The following is a 16,996-nucleotide window of genomic DNA, read 5'->3' as shown; positions in this document are numbered from 1 at the left end:
TTCTGGAAGTTTCTGTCGCATTTTCAGTGGGGTTTTCAGAAAGCAATGCTTATTTACATCTGCGAAGGGAAATGCCAAAGGCATGAGAAGTATTTTGGCTTTCACCAGAATCGGGGCTGTTGCTCCATGTCTCAGGCAACCCTCTAAGCCTGGGGGCTCTTCCCCATGGTGAAGCCTTTCTCAGGCATTTTTTTAAAGCACAAGTTTTGTGGGATTACAAAATTTTCAAAATAACATAAGTCCAAGCTGAAGATCTCCTGCTCGAAGATGTTGTGGCAGAGCAGGCACCAATCTGGGCTGGAGTAAAGGAAAACTTCTTCATGAGGAAGGAGTTCAACATTTCAATGGAATCGCAAGTCTGGTCTCTCCACCTCTTCCCCACAAGCCCCAAATGAAACAAGTCTGGCTTAGAGATCAGCTTCCTTCCAAGCACTGCTGTTTAGTGTGGGGCCAAAACAGAACGTAACAAAGTGGTGGGAGGTAGAAAGGATATTTTAAAAATGACTATGGAATAATTAAAGACTTTTTTCCTGAGCTTCAGTTTTATTATTCAAGATGTGTAATTTGATGCATAGGCAGCTAGGTGGTAGTGGACCAAGCACAGGCTTGGAATCAGGAAAACTCATCTATAGGAGTTCAAATCCAGCCCCGGACAGTTACTAGCTGTATGACCTGGGTTAAGTCACTTCACCCTGTCTGCCTTGGTTCCTCATTTTAAAATGAGCTGGAGAAGGAAATGGCAAACCACTCCAGTATCTCTGCCATGAAAACCCCAAATGGGCTCATGATGAGTTGAACTGAAATGATTGAACAACTAATGTGGATACCCCTAGACCAGTACAAACTGCACCTTTTCGTTGTATGTGATTCTGGTAGATACAAACTCTTTCCACAGATTCCTTGTAGAGGACTCCCCCCACTTGCTAGTTACTTCTGGGGCTTCTTTTAATATTTCACACCAATGCAGCAATTAGAAATGTATAGGTAATGGGCACCACTCACTGGTGGCTAGTCTAGTCCAGGTTTTGCTGCTCTTACGCTCTATCAGCTCACCACTACTACCTTATTTTTCTGCAACACAGGCTACATACCCTCAGAGCTTACTCAGTACAGTGCCAATATTGGAAATGCCCCATTAAAGGCTGGGGGGGACTGACTCAGAGCAATCCTGATTCTTCTATGGCTGGGATATTTTGTGAGATTTGCAGTCATACAAAATTAATGGGAGAAGACTGGGTTTTAAACAATGAGGATTTGGTGGGGTGGGATCACTGACCAAGTCCATTTTCTAGTGGAGGGTTCTTCCCCTTTTCTAGATCATGGAGTTCTCGAAGTGAGGCCGATAGACCCATCCTGAAATCCGTGTTTTAAATGCAACAAATGAAATTCATTGCCTTACCAAGGAAACCAATCATATTTACAATTCAGTCATCAAAATATTTAAAAACTAGGTGATGGACCTTGGAATAAGAATCCTGAATGAGATTCTTCAACATTTAGGACTGACTGATAAATAACTTAGGGACTAGAACCAAGACCACTAACCAGATGATGCTTCCTCCCCTGGCACAGGTCACACACAGCAATCCTGCCTCAGCTGGTTTCCCGACTTTTCCCATCTCCCCTCCATCCAGAATGCTCCCTAGAAACATCACTGACTTTTTCCTGTGGACAGCCCCTCTGTTAAGCTCCTGAAGCTGCTTCCAGGGCTGCTCATCTTCCCTCCTGTTCTCACTCAGCCTTAGATCATGTCCTTAACCCACTCTCAAGGATATGCTACCAGCAGCTTTTACCCTCCCAGTCACTGGCATTTTAGGTACCTGCAGCCAACCAAGAGTCACCTGAGGAACACTGGCATTGAAAAATGGACTTTTGGATAGGGGTGGCGTATGATCACTGACAACCCTGCTTTGCTCCTTGAATAGAACCCAGTCATTATCAGCATTCATTATGACATTTATACTGAGAAACTAATTCAAAGAACTGCCCATTGAATTCCATGTCATAATTTGAGCACCAGGCATCTTTTATCTGTTTTAAGTTTTCTTTTGTGGATAGTGAAACAATTTCGAATGACATTAGACCTCACTAAGAAGGGTCCCATGAGGGTACTGGGGCTGATGCAATCAGCACAATGTCCAGGAGTACCTGACAACTCTCACTGTCTTAGGGAAAAACCATTCTTCTATTTGATTTTGTAGAACTTCAATAGTACTGGCTCATCTTTGGAAAACACAGACTTTTGTTTTATGCTTCAATTAAAGTGACTCTCAGAGGACGAAGGGACAGTGATTTCTGTATTTGCATGCATCAAGAAAACTTAAATCATCTTTCTATATGCCTGGTATGCCTTCCATTTAAATAGGATCTCTTAGGCTATTTTTTATTCTATCAAGTTAAATTTTTTCTTTTAGGCTTTTGCAAAGCAATGGGGTTAAAGTGGCTTGCCCAAGGCCACACAGTTTGGTAATTATTAAATGTCTGAGACTGGATTTGAACTCAGGTACTCCTGACTCCAGGGCCAGTGCTCTATCCACTGCACCACCTAGCTGCCCATAATTGTTTTCTTTTAATAACAAACAACAAATACAATAGCACCATGTATTTCACTAGTTTTCTAATCAATGGTGTAGATGTAAAGACTTGTGATTTAAAAACTTTTAAAGATCCTTGCTTTGCTATTATTTTTCTAATCAATCAATGATGCTCAATATCCTTGTTTATTGAGATCAAAAACAAAAGAAAAGAGATAGAAAATAACTGTCTAGCAGCGTTAATGGAGAGATGGATAATGCAAAAACCAATAGATCTAGTGTCTGAGTATGTTTCTTTTTATAGATTTGAATCTATTGGTTCTTAACGTTCATGACCCTTCAATCTATCAATCATAGGTACCATCTAAGATCTGGCTTAAGATGTAAAGAAAACAATTAATTCCCAGTGCCCCTCACCACTAGACCCTACTTCCAGCCCCCTTCATGTTCTCTTTCTGTCCCCCTGCTTAGCATAAGCAACTTGTGCAGAGCAGGACTTCAAAAATGCCTTTCTATTCCTTCACACCCATCCTCCACTCCCTGCCTAACTTGCCTCTGATTTCCACTCCATGCTGAAAGCAGATCCCATCATTTCTGTGCAAAGCAGTGGGACCTATTTGTTCGTTCTGGCTCCTGCTCCCTTGGAAAGAGAACAATTATTTGGATTTCAAGGACTTTTTTACTTGGCTACAACCTAAATGGAGATTTGGAGGGAGGGGCGTGTGTGCAGACTTTATCATAGGGAACTCTCTCTTTTTTTTTTCCTTTTTTGTTTTTAGGTTTTTGCAAGGAAGTGGGGTTAAGTGGCTTGCCCAAGGCCACACAGCTAGGTAATTATTAAGTGTCTGAGACCGGATTTGAACCCAGGTACTCCTGACTACAGGGCTGGTGCTCTATCCACTGCGCCACCTAGCCACCCCTCATAGGGAAGTCTCAATGAGGACAGGTCACCACCTAAAGTCTCAGGAGAGTTGCCTTGGGGTGCTGATAGGTCAAGGGACTTATCCAGAGTCACAGGGCCAGAGGGACCTCAGGATTTCCAGTCTTTGCTCCCCATACTCCACTACGTAGCCTCAAAAGGACAGTAAGGAAAAGTGCCCTGAGACAACACCAAAAGAATGGAATGGAATAGGGCCAGTGACCCCGACAGCCTGAAGCCGAACTCCTGCAGCTTCTTAGAGCATATCAGGTCCCACTCTGGGCAGGATGCAGGAGAAGAGAGGGAGGTGAGGGGATCACGAGGGCCCCAAATCTGTATGAGGGTTGCCCACCCTTTACCTTGTATTCCGTCTCTGCTTGCTTGCGTCTTGCTTCACTTAACTGGGAGAGTAATTCTCTGTTCTCTGCAGAAAGACACTGTACCTTCCCCTGGAGGCTGCTCACCTCCTGCTCTGCCCTTCTTAAATGGTTGCTATTGATTTGGTTCTAATAATTAAAAAAAATATAAAAGCAAGACAGAAATAAGAATATGCAATGTTGAAAAGCTTTGACACATTCATTCTTTACTTACTTACCTATTTTACTATGGGCTGTACAAAATTTTTTGTACCATTCATTTGTACCATTTTGTACCAACTTCACTTAATACACTCTTGAAAATTTTGTGAAAAAAATTTTAAATAGAATTTTCAAAGAGTCAAAAATTCTAATCTGATTAGAAATTTAATGTTTAGCTATTAAAGTAGTAGAGGTGAGAGATTTTAAACCAACATTTTAACTGAGTTTACCATTTCTGCAATAATCGAATTTAACCTTTGAAGATACACAATGATCTCTTCTTAAAACACATATTGAAATTAATGTGCACATAATCTAATAATTAACAAGCACTAAGGTTTCTATATATTTCATTTCAAAAATGGAGCCTAATAGGAAACTATAAAGCATTATACAAATATAAATTCTTCTAAGTGATTTCAGAGAGCAAACTTTTTTTGTTCCTACTAGGGAGAAAAGGATCCACACTGACATAATAACAACAACAATAATGATAATAATGTTTGTCTTTCATTTTCAAAGGAAATCACAACATTAGGGAGATGATGCCATGACAAGCACATGAACTGGATTAGAGTGAGGGGGGGGTTGTGCTAAGTCACCAGCCTCACTTTCTCCTGCGGAGTCATTTGGGTCCAGTGGCCAGATAGGAAACAGGATGACCTGAGATGGCCTTGGGTGTGAGGCAATCAGGGTTAGGTCACTTGCCCAAAGTCACACAGCTAGTTAGAGTTTGAGGTCTGATTTGAACTCCCGTCCCCGTGACTCCAAGGCCAGTGCTCTGTCCACTGTACCATCTAGCTGCGGCAGGGGCAATAAAGTATCTGAGTTCTGAATAAAGGGAGGAACTGAAGAAGAAAAAAGGGTAGAGGAGAAAAAGTTAAGGAGTAGAAGATCTCACTCTACCCACTCAAGGAAAAGGACCTTTTCCCCTCTATCCTTTTGTCATTTGAAACACAGTCCTCCTCATGCTCCAACTTCTCCTGGGAGCAGCCCACTGTGGTCCCTCTCCAGAACCCTTTGCTTTACATCACACACTCTCACATAAAAAGGCTAAGAAGGTAATCTGAAAGTGAAAAGCTGCATAAGAACAATTTTGGCCAGTAAGAGAGGTCAATCAATTCCCAGAACAAGAGGAAGACCACAGGGCAGCATGGTTAACACCAGTCATCCCCTTGTCCAGTCCAACCACAAGCCTGGTATCTCTCTCATGATAACTGAGGTGTACTGGGATAGATTCCTATCCCTAACCCAAGCCTTACAAAGCTCTCATTAGATAAATTCTTCTGACACTGAGGTCCCATCCAAAAAGGCCCTTTCTTTCCAAGATGGAACAAATCCAAAACCCAGCTTTTTGTAACAAGTGCCAGCATGGAGAGCACAAGCAACAGAATAATTTACTGGCTAAAGGTGCCCCCTGCTGACTGAATAAAAACAATTTTTGAAAATCAAAATCCCTTTCACAGTAGAAGGCATTCCTGTCGATAGTCCAATACATTATCATAAAAACAAATGTATTTCTAAAGCCCCTTTTATCCAAATGTACTGTCTACTGTGGAACTAAGTCAAGTTATCTTAAACTTGGTCCTATTTGGAGAGGAGCAGGATCTTTTATTCAGGCTTTTTAACATGAGAAACAGATGGCATTGCTGGCCTTTGATAATGGTTTCATAATCTTCCTACTACTTCTTCCTACCTCAAAAATAGCATCTTAAAACCTCATTAGGCCTGAAAACATTAGAGTCTAAGTGACCAACCATGAGAGCTTTAGAGACAACACAATTTCTACATAGGCCCTCCTGTGTCTGGTTATCTAAATATTCCTCTTTCCTAGCTCGTCGTACCTGTGTTTCCATTTCCATCATCCTCTGCTTTAATTCTTTTATCTCTGCTTGAGTCTCAGCCTCTCGAAGCCGAATGGTCATCAGTTCATCTTGCAGTTCATTCATTGCATTCTTCCGCGGGGGGTCTTTCCATCTCCCAGTGGTTCGAGCCAGATGGCGCTGGAACACCAATATTATGAGTCTATCAGTTCTAGGACTAAAGGCAATGCACCACTTCCAAGTCCTCCATACAAGTTGAAAGATACTATGACAGACTGTCCACATTAAACAAAAAATCTCAATGAATAAAATATTGTTTAAAAATTTAAAGATTATTTCATTCTATACTAAAAAATTTCTTGGTGGAAAAAATATTTATCGTAAGATTTAACTAAAGGTATTAATGATCATTTTAGTATCAATCAACTTAAACATAAGGCCATATGAAATGTTTCTATACCACCCCTGTGGTTGATGCATGATACCAGCCAGCACTGGATGCCATAGAAAGAAACAGTGTATTAGAAAGGAATTCTTTAGAAAGTTATAAATTCAAGGTAATATTATTTATAACTAGTTTAAATACTGCCTAATTAGCAGTGTGACTATTAGTGTGACTAATTGGCAAGTGACCTAATATCTTGGTTCCAGAGGTGAGAAGAGGGATCCCATCCTTAATCCCTCAATTATCTGATTGAGTTCTGGAGGTCCTGCCTGCTACCCTATCCCCACTCTCACCCCAGGCCCAACCTGAGGCTGAATAAAGTGTATACAGCAGCGCCCACCTGCCAATGTTCTTCCAAATCTTTCACCTGCTGCCTAAGTTCTTTCAAACCCATCAAAGCTTCTGCTTCTCTCAGTTTCACCGCGATTAATTCCTCTTGAAGACTTGCAATATTATTCTCATCAGGCAAAGAATTGTTTCTCTGAAACAAGAAAAAAAAAAGTGAAACCTAAACAACAAATGGACTATTCTACCTGAGAGCTCCTCTGCAGCAGAGCCCAAGCTCGGCTTATTTTGTTTTCACCTGCACTGTGAATTCATTATATAGGAAATGCCTGGTGAGAAAACCCCTGCTGCCAATGCAAAGTAAGAACTCTTCTGCAATGCACAATCTTAGACCTTCCTGGGACAGGGAGAGGGGAAATGCTTTGCTCAAGGAGCATCACAGTTGAGGCCTGAACTAGATTTTCCTGATTTCCCATTCAGCTCTTTATTCCCTCACTTACTTTTTCTCATTCTTTTATTTTATAGTCTTTACTTTTGGAAAAAAAGAAAAAAGAAAAAAAAAAGGAACTGCCCTTTCCTTTGTCCATTGCCTTTGTCTCAGGAGCTCTCAAAGAAGTCAATGGTTGGCCATTGTCAGGGTAGCCACAAGAATGGGGACCCTGAAGGTCAGAATGAGATGCTCCCCCAGCAGATGGGTGGAAATATGGTATCTCTCTCATTAGCTAGATGTGTGTGTGTGTGTGTGCGCGTGTGTGTACATTTATGTGGACACCCCCCCCATTCATTGCATCAAAGAGGAGATGGTTGTGGATAACGTAAAAAACAAAGGTAAATTTGTTAAAGAAAATGTCTATTGGGGTGGCTAGGTGGCGCAGTGGATAGAGCACTGGCCTTGGGAGTCCAGAGTACCTGGGTTCAAATCCGACCTCAGACACTTAGTAATTACCTAGCCGTGTGGCCCTGGGCAAGCCACTTAACCCCACTGCCTTGAAAAATCTAAAAAAAAAAAAATGTCTATCACTCCTTACAAGAGATAAAGAGGGAATGTGTGCTATTTGTTAAAACCCAACTAGTGGGGTGGATGGGTGGTGTAGTGGATGAAGCACCGGCCCTGGAGTCAGGAGTACCTGGGTTCAAATACGGTCTCAGACACTTAATAATTACCTAGCTGTGTGGCCTTGGGCAAGCCACTTAACCCCATTTGCCTTACAAAAACCTAAAAAAAAAAACCCCCACCCCCCCCCCAAAACAAAAAAAACCCCAACTAGTTGGACGAGGTAAAAGGGGACATCCTTTAGGGGAGCAAAAAGTCCTTGGAGTAATGACAGGCAGAAATAAGACATGGAAGGAAAACAGCTGCTGTAAAGTGATCCTGAAGTCCATGCAGGGAACAGACATGGCAACTGGAGAATCAGGACAAAGTGGTCTACCTGTGCTCCCCAACAACTGCTGAGGATGGTGACTTGAAGGGGTCATTTTGCACTCAGGCTGAGTCCAGAGATTTTACATTCTATTATGAAGCGCCCAAGATGTATATTGGGGCCTTGAGCTTGAGAGGACTCTTTTAAGTGTCTTTCCCTCTAGTTCTATATTATTGCACGGTAGGCACCCAGAGCTCAGGGGCCCAAGATTACTAGCAGGGAGCTTAAGGAAGCAGCCCATCCACCTAGGTAGCCCTCACTGGGGGCTGAGAAAAAAAGCAGGATTAAAGGTCACGTTGAGAAGCCTCCATTCTAGGGCTTGACCATCTGGTACAAATCAGGTCATCCTATTCTGTTATCTAATGGTAAGTTCATAAAAGGGTCTACCTTCTCTTCTGCACTGATATATGTCTAGTGTGTAGCTGAACAAAATGACCCCTTCTCCATCAAAGAAGAGCTTAAAATTTATTCCATCCCCATCCCCATTCATTCTTGACTATCATGCTGAGAAGTTATCAAAACTGATCCCTTTGTTGGAGATTTCCTTGTCACCAATTAGAAGCACATTTAAGACTTGGACATCTGTTGGACTTTGTGCCAAACATTCTCTATGATGGTGACAAAAACATCAGTTTTATGCTTTGCATGATATGAATAATTAGAGGTTTGAAGGAGGTTCTGTTGTTACACCATCAGAAGCTTACATATTTTTGACATGTGTTAAGGAAACATATAATTGTAAGATAGACTTTATTACTGTGTTCTATCAAATATAAAGATTTTTCTTAACAGTCAACAGTAAGTTTAGGGTGGGCTTATATGTAAAGATTTCAAATCTGGTTTCAAATTTCATAAGGCTGTGATTCCATTATTTATTATTTAATAATCAGTCTTTCATCATCTCCTGGGGATAAATAGTCCAAGTGCTCATTTCCCATCCAATTCAATTTTTTTATACTATCATCAACATGATTGAAGCAGTATGGCTCATTTGAAAGAGTGCAGGGTTTGGAGAGAGGAGATGGATTGGAATCCCTACTCTTAACTCTTCCCATGTGACATCAGGCAAAGTCCTTCATCAATCTGGGTCCAAATCTCCTCTTCAGAAAAAAAGAATGAATCAAGCAATCTAACAAGCAATAAGCATTTATTTAAATATCACTGTGAGAAATAAATATATTTGGGATACTAAGAAGGAAATGGAATAGTCCCTGACTTCTAGGAATTTATATTCTATCAGAGGAAAAAAATATGCATAAGTGGAAACTATATACAAATTTGTAATAAGTAAACATAGGACAATTTTTGGAGGGGGAAGGTACTAGCAGCTGTCCTAAATCTGGACAAAAACTCTTCTGAAAGGTTATGGATCTTTTCCAGGAGTTCTGAAATGAAGGCTTGATGCAACCAGCTGTGCTGAGCCCACAAGAGGTTCTGAGTTCTTGTTGACTCATATCCCTGGTATCTTATACTCTACTTTTTGTGAATGATGGTAACCAGTAATTTGCTGCAGTCCACTAAATCTATGCTGTGTCTTTGAATTACTTCAATTTAATCTTTAAAATCATGGCACTGATGAGTCATAACCATATTGCATTACCAAGAAACTATCAAACCATTGAAGTGATAGGGTTTTCTGACAGTAACCAGTTTTGTATGAATGAAAATGTTGTATACTTTATTAAATGTGCCCTGGCAAAGTTTCCTCAACTCTGGACTCAGCTCACTTACTCTTTTTCACATGAATCTATCTTTCCATCCTCTCCCTTCTCTCTTCCAGCTTCCCTCTCTTGTCCTCTCTCACTTTTCTTCTCTTTCTTACTCCCTCTTTTCTCACTCTCCACCCTATCTTCCTAAAGACATATACAAATATATTATGTCTGCAAATATAGATGGGCAGACTGTCAAAAGATTTCAGGGAGCAAGGTTCCTGGTATTGGGAAATCAAACCAATATCATCTTTGACTAGGAGAACTTGAGAAACAAGAACCCTGCTAGAGAATGCCCCTGTGTGGTCTCTGGCAGGATTACCTTCCCAATATTGACACATTTTTTAAGCAACACAGACTATTAAACAAAATTATCTCCGTAATTAGATTTATTGTAGAATTTTTTATAAGTTTAAATTACAAGTAGGAGTTGCTCTAAATAAAGACAACAATAACAACTGGCTTTTAAACAGCACTAATACCGCCAAGAACGTGACAATGATTACGGTATCTGAATCTCACAACAGCCCCTGGTGCTATTATTAGCCTCCTTTTACAGATGAAGAAACTGAGGCAAACTAGTGCCTGAGGCCAGATTTAAACCCAGGTCTTCTTGACTCCAGACCATACAATCTATGCCTGTGAAGAAAACCTTTAAACCTATACAATGTTCTATTCAGCTAAATATTTTTAAAACTCCTAAAGTCAAAGACAGTGGTATATTCCATTCTTTTTACTTTTAAGTGTGTTGTGTTTAAAGGCTAGCTCAACAATGGTACAGTGCATTGGACAGACCCTTGGGGTATTCCAGTTCAACCTTCTCCTCTTACAACTGAAGACTCTGAGACCAAGGAACCATGAGACCTGAGCAGTCACTTAAGGAATTACCAGTAGGAACAAGATTTGATTCAGGTCATTTGACAGCTCCAAGTTCACCCTGTCACTGATGGGATCCTTGGTGGGGCCTAAAACTGCCTCACAGGCCTTCAACTTCCTCCAGGACAACTACAGATGGAGATCATTTTTTTTCTCTTGAAAGAACTTTAGATCTGAAAAGCTTGTATAAATATCTAATAGATTCAAAAACTAATTTTTCTTCGCAACTGATGCATCACTCAATTAGCATTTTGCAATCAAAGAAAAAAATGGGAGAAAGGGTGAAAAACATTTTTAGCAAAGGTATCATCAGATACCTACGTTAGTCCACATATAAATCTTCTATGACCCCTGTGGAACACTTGGTTTCACAAAAAGAGATGGCAATTGGTTCACCAAAAATAAGTCAGTAACAAAACTTATTCCTAGGTAGCTTAATACATTAACTATTGGATTTGTTGGAATTTGTCTTAAGATTGGCCTTTTTAAATACTGTGGAGTATCTGCCACACACAATTTTTGTCTTGTAATTAATGATAAACTACTCCATAAATACACAGATCAAATCAGTGATGTTTATAGGTTGTCTTTAGAAATAAAATAGAACTATTTCCCATTTTGCTTTAGTTGCTAGAATATCCAGAGTTCAATTCAGGGCTCAAATGGTATTTAGTTTCTCAAATCCTTGGTTAAGACCTCAACTCTTTATTCCTCTTTAGATAGCTTCTACGATGTTTTCCATATTCAACTGTCCCAGTTTTGCACTATGTAGAGTGCACATTGTAAATAAACAAAGAGCAATAAAATGAGATCGCTATGATTTACTAAGATTCCACTTGATGAAATCACAAAGACTAACAGGGATCTTCTGGAAGAGAGTCATTTTCTAATTTTCTTCTCTTGGGGCCATAGGCAAAATCTCTAAGTAAGTTTTTTTCACTCATTTTTTCATATCTTCTCCATTCCTGGTGCTATGAATTTTTTGGTTTCATTTCTGAATAAACTTTCAGGATTATTTTGGAGAAAGTACTTTTAAAACTGTTGAGTACTATATTAGAATGTGATATAATAATAACAACAGTATTCATTTGAATAGTAATAGTATTACCTTTTCTATATCTAGGACTTTATCCTGCATCTCCTTAAGGGCACATTGAGACTCAGCTTCATTCAGTCTGGCTTGAACCAATTCCTCCTCCAGTTGTAACACAAACTTTTCACTGTAGCGGGCACTGCATTTGTGCTACAAGTTACAGATAAATGTATTAAAATTGCAAGGAAAAATAAACACTTTAAAATCTGTAAATATATTTAAACATTTTCAATTGTATACTTATTAATTATATTGAAATCCACTCAATGACAAGTCCTTTTCCTCTTTCCCTTTCCCTCCCAGCCTAACCTCACCTCAATCAATAAATTATTACCAAATATTCCTGAAAACAATAAAATAAAAAAAATCTAATTCTAACATCTAAAGAAAAGTATCTGGCATAAATTACTATTGATTCATAAATAATAAATGACTTGATAGTAATTTTGTTTCTTAAATCAAAACTATCTGCACTATATAGATTATGGAGCTACAATTTTACTTAAAACAATTCCATAACATAAATGAGAAAAAAAATTAGCCATAATCATTTGAACCACCTTGAATTCCTGAACAACAAAAATGCATTATCCTTTAAAATCAAGATTTCCATAAAGGACGGTGATAGCTTCTTGAAAAAGAAAATACTGATGTTGCAATAAGAAACTGAAAATAGGAAATGAAATCTCAAAGGTTCCAATCCTTTTTCCCATTAGCAACTGCTCTAATTCATTATGACACAATCTTTTTTTTATACAATGAAACAGTAATTACAATGCAGAAGAGATCTGACCTGCTGTTATAAAAATCAATTCTAATAATTTAGTTACTATCACAAAAGTATTAATTTTTCATTTTAAAGACTATACGGGAGAAAGGATAATAGTTCTTTAATTTCAAAACAAATTCTTATAGAATTAGTTATCTATTAAATAATTATCAATCACTAAAAAATTACTAAATAAAAACTAAAACCTCTAATGATGAACTGAACTATAATAGATCTACTGCAATAGTACATTCTTACTTCCAATTAAGATGCAACTTTAATGCGAACACACAGATATATAAATGTATTTCTTTGTATCACAAATCATTCTATATGGAATTTCTTCAAATAATATTATGACACTTTTAAAGAAGTATGAGAACATTATAATGGAGTGAATATCATCATTACTTACCTTTAAAAATCAATTAAATGGCTCTTTTGAAAACACAGTCCCATCAATGGGAGCATATTTTAAGAAATGAAACAATGGGTACGCTATATACTTCTACAGAAGAATTTTATTAGCATGAAGAGCTCAATTAGCCTTGACAAACATGGCTCAAGCCTCATCTGTAAAGCAGTAGCAAAATTTCACCCATAAATCACTCTATAAACAGTTGAAACTTCACTTATAAAGAAAAAAAAAGATGCTATCTTTTACATACAAAAATAAAAACTCATCACCAGCCAGGAGTGCTATTTATTTTTTTTTTAATGTTAGTAATGGATGTGCAAATCTGCAATGCATAAGACTGTCAAGGACTCCTTGGAACAGAATAAAAATTTAATCAGTGAAGCATTGGCACTTTCCTGGAAACTCATTCATCAACTACAAAATGCCAGCATTGTGTGGTTAAATCTTTATTACCACCACATCAATTGTACTTATATACTTGGAAATTTGTTACTGCGATTCATCATTTATGCATTACAACTTTCAAAGTTACTATTTCACTTCCCCATATCTTCACTCATTTCCTACTGGCATATTTATCTCTGCTTTACCCCTGTGTTATCCTTCAAAGTTTTTCTCTCTTGGTGATCTCATCAGCTACTGAAGATTCAAGTATCTCTACACCTCTCTCTCTCTCTCTCTCTCTCTCTCTCTCTCTCTCTCTCTCTCTCTCATACACACACACACACACACACACACACACACACACACACACACACACAACCCATCCCCATAAACACACTCTATTATCCCTCCCCACCTGTCTTCAAACGAATTTCCCCAAAGCATCTTAAACTAAGCATTTCTAAAATAGAATTAACTGCCTTGTTCAGGTTTTCCTCGTTTTTCAAGTCTCTGACTTGAAGTCCTTAACTTTCAGTCCCTCCACTTCTCCTTTCCAAGCCATTCATCCATTCATGGAGCTAACAAAATGTTCATCCTATAGCACAAGTCTGTCTTTGTCAAAACTCTGTCCGAACACTTTCAGTGGCTTCCTTGTTATTCCAAGATCTTGGCATTTAATCTCCTATTTCTATTCTTTTGCTCAGGAGTCCCCAAGACTGCATGGCATCCTTTTCTCACTACTTTTTCAAGGGTCAGCCCTTACACTGTCTCCTAAAAATTTTTTCCCATCCCCACCCACTTAGTTGATACTAATTCCCTTCATCTCAAGTTACACATACATATACCCCTTTCTATATTTACATGTATTTCCAAGCCACTTGAGTCCCTTGACCCCTTATTTTACTACTTATACTTATTCCTTCAGTCATAAACTTTTATTGCCAATCTTGCCCTGTCAAGCCTCAGTCTTAATCACATTTCATTCCCATACACAATAGAGCAAAAAAAAAATCATGAAATTGGGACCACTATAAATTTACTTTATGTAACTTCAAATGGGCCTTCAATGCTGCAAGACAAATTGTTTCCATTTCCCTAATTAACTCATTATCTCACCCTCCATAGTGACTCTTCCAAACTTTCTCATTCTTCCTCTCCCTACTCTCTAAGAACCTTGCCTCCTATTTCACTGGAAAAATTAAGGTCATTTACTCCTTTCTTCCCTCATCACACATCACCCAGAGGTCTTCCCCAACTATTACCTCCTTTGCCCCTCACATAAAGAGGTGGCCTTTCTCCTTGTCAAGGATAATCCCTCTAAATGGACAAGTAATCCCATTCTATCCAATCCTCTCCAGCAGAGTCCTCTCTATATAATTACCTCTTTCTTATCTTTAACCTGTCCCTCTTGTGGTTTGCCTACTACCCATATCTTCCCCATGCTCAAAAACCCTAACTTGACCCATCTATCCCTGTTATGATCCTAAAGTTCTCTTCTCTTTTATGGCCAAACTCTTCTCTTTCTATCTTTGTATACAGCCTGGCTTCTAAACTTGGATGAACCTGCTCTCAAGGTACCAAATTAATTGCCAAATCATTGGCCTTTTTTCTCAATCCTTATCATTCTTGTCCTGAAACTTTTGGCACTGCCAAAATACTCTCTTCAACTTAATATTCATCTCTCTCTAGGTTTTCTGTATGAATTTTTCTCTTGATTCTGCTCCTGTCTAACTTTTTTCCCCCTCACTTTCCTTTGTGGAATCTTCTGTCCTGGGCCTTCTTCTTGTCTCCTTCTATGCTATTTTGCATGCTGATCTCATGATCCATGAGCTCCTATGGATTCAATTCTATACCAAGAATTCTTAGATTTATTTAGTTCTAACCTACCTCCAGATTCTTTTCAAAACAACTATTATTTATTCATGCCTCCTCTACATTATTCTTGTAAAGTTATTTTTTAAATATTTATCCTCAATTGAGTTCCTCTTCGTTACATTGGGCTCAGCACTCTAGCTTGCCAAGACCTTTTTATATATTGAGTCTGTCATTCACTTTAGTTAGGTTTCCCTCCCACTATTGTGTCATCTGCAAAGGAGTACGTCATATATGACTTTATGCAAGTTACTGATAAAAAAAAAGTGAAACAGTAGAGGGTTAAGCACAGATCCAAAAGGTGTTCTGATTGAGACCTCCTGTCCTACTCACACTGAAATTTTATTTTATTTTTTGCAAGACAAAAGGGATTAAAGTAACTTGCCCAAAGTACATAGATGTTAAGTATCAGGCTTCTGAGGCTGTATCTGAACTCAGGTCCTCCTGACTCCAGGGCTGGTCCTCTATTCTCTATGCCACCAGCTGCCAACACACTGAACTTTTAATGGCTACTTTTTTTGCCAGATGTTAACCAATCATCTCTTTGATGATCTATACTAGAATTTTCCCAGGAATTTGAGCCAAATTCACTGACCTTGCACTTACAGATTATTCTTCCTCTTTCTCCTTTCCTAATTTTTTTTTAATCAGGACATTTGTTCCCCCAGTCTTGGTACTTTTCAAATATCAACTTTTATCTTGGGTACAACTCCCCTGTGATCATTTCTGTTCTGTCCAGTATAAAAGGCAGTCTCTCATGCTGCAAAAACTTATAAAATGGGAAATGAGTAGCTCTGCCTCTTCCCTGTCCCTTCAGCCCAAGCAAAGGTCCTCTGTTTTCTCTGATTCTCCTCCTCCTCCTCCTCCTCCTCTTCCTTTGAATAGAGATAAAAGCATCCTTTTGGATGCCTTGGGTTTCCCTGGTTAGTCTTGGCTCCATTTGATGATAGTTTCCTGAGGACTATCTCACCCTTCTATTCACCTTTGTCACCTGGCCTTGCTTCCATCTTCTGGGTGTTTGTTTCTTAAATCTAAATTGATTGGTGAGCTCCCTGGGTACCCACAATAATCTCTTCAGACAAATTCCATTCAAAGTTTTAAAGAGTTTCCTAGAGCACTGAAGAAGACATGGCACACACAAACTGGTATTCCCTGCGTGGGTCTGCATGTGTAATTGGTTGTTTATCATCAATAAATCTATGGAACTATGTTTCATAGTTCAAGGTCCAGAACTCTACTAATTCAATGTGGTAAGGTGGATGGGATCTCTAGATATAGACTCAGGTTCCTCACCTACAATGTGGTCTTCTAGAGACAAGACTACCTGGCTAATAATAGGGATTCCGTGTTGAGGGAGCTCTAGTATCAATCCTCTAAAAGTAAGCAACTCTAAAATATAGAGTGCCCTACTCTGAGAGGTAAGCTGACAAAGGAAAACTCAAGAAAAACACAAGGAACACCATGTTTCAGTGTTAAAGAACAGAGGGAGCTCACTAGAGCCAAACTCAGGGCAGGGAACCCTAGAGTAACCATGGAGGTCTGGGAAATGAACAAGGGCTTCCTGCAAGGGCAGCTGCTGTTCTTGATCTTTGTGATGTGCCTGCCATGGACCCTTCTGCAGGCTGATGAAGCTTGGGAATCCTGTCTCAGAAACATGTTCTTAAACAAACATGAAAAAATACATGAGATTACAAAAGAAATTTAAGATATATACATCTTAAAGGAATACTATATTTTTTGAAGTTTGCTTACTGATTTTCTGTCCAATCAAATAGCTGCTGATTCTTCTTCTGACATGTGATCAGTTAATTGTATCACTTCATTTATGGATTAAGAATCAACCTTGCAATTAGAGAGATTGCAATTAGAG

The 16,996-nt window shown here is 38.9% G+C and overlaps 1 protein-coding gene across 10 annotated transcripts in view; it reads right to left on the bottom strand.

The window, feature by feature from the left end:
• The window catches only part of EVI5 (ecotropic viral integration site 5), a 195,548-nt gene that overhangs the window by 62,748 nt on the left and 115,804 nt on the right, over window positions 1-16,996 (bottom strand). For all 10 annotated transcript variants that reach the window (XR_012475537.1, XM_074221667.1, XM_074221673.1 and 7 more), the window contains 4 exons: window positions 11,699-11,833; window positions 6,640-6,780; window positions 5,876-6,034; window positions 3,813-3,959 (listed from right to left, as the gene is read on the bottom strand). Coding sequence is in view for 9 of the 10 variants with exons in the window: in XM_074221667.1 (XP_074077768.1) it covers window positions 3,813-3,959; window positions 5,876-6,034; window positions 6,640-6,780; window positions 11,699-11,833 (582 nt within the window). In the remaining variant the exon portion in view is untranslated. The remainder of the gene's footprint in view (window positions 1-3,812; window positions 3,960-5,875; window positions 6,035-6,639; window positions 6,781-11,698; window positions 11,834-16,996) is intronic.

This window comes from Macrotis lagotis, chromosome 2, assembly GCF_037893015.1.
Source record: "Macrotis lagotis isolate mMagLag1 chromosome 2, bilby.v1.9.chrom.fasta, whole genome shotgun sequence".
Classification (NCBI taxonomy): domain Eukaryota; kingdom Metazoa; phylum Chordata; class Mammalia; order Peramelemorphia; family Peramelidae; genus Macrotis; species Macrotis lagotis.
Note: the sequence above shows the minus strand (reverse complement) of the source record. Positions and strands in the feature narration are given on the sequence as shown.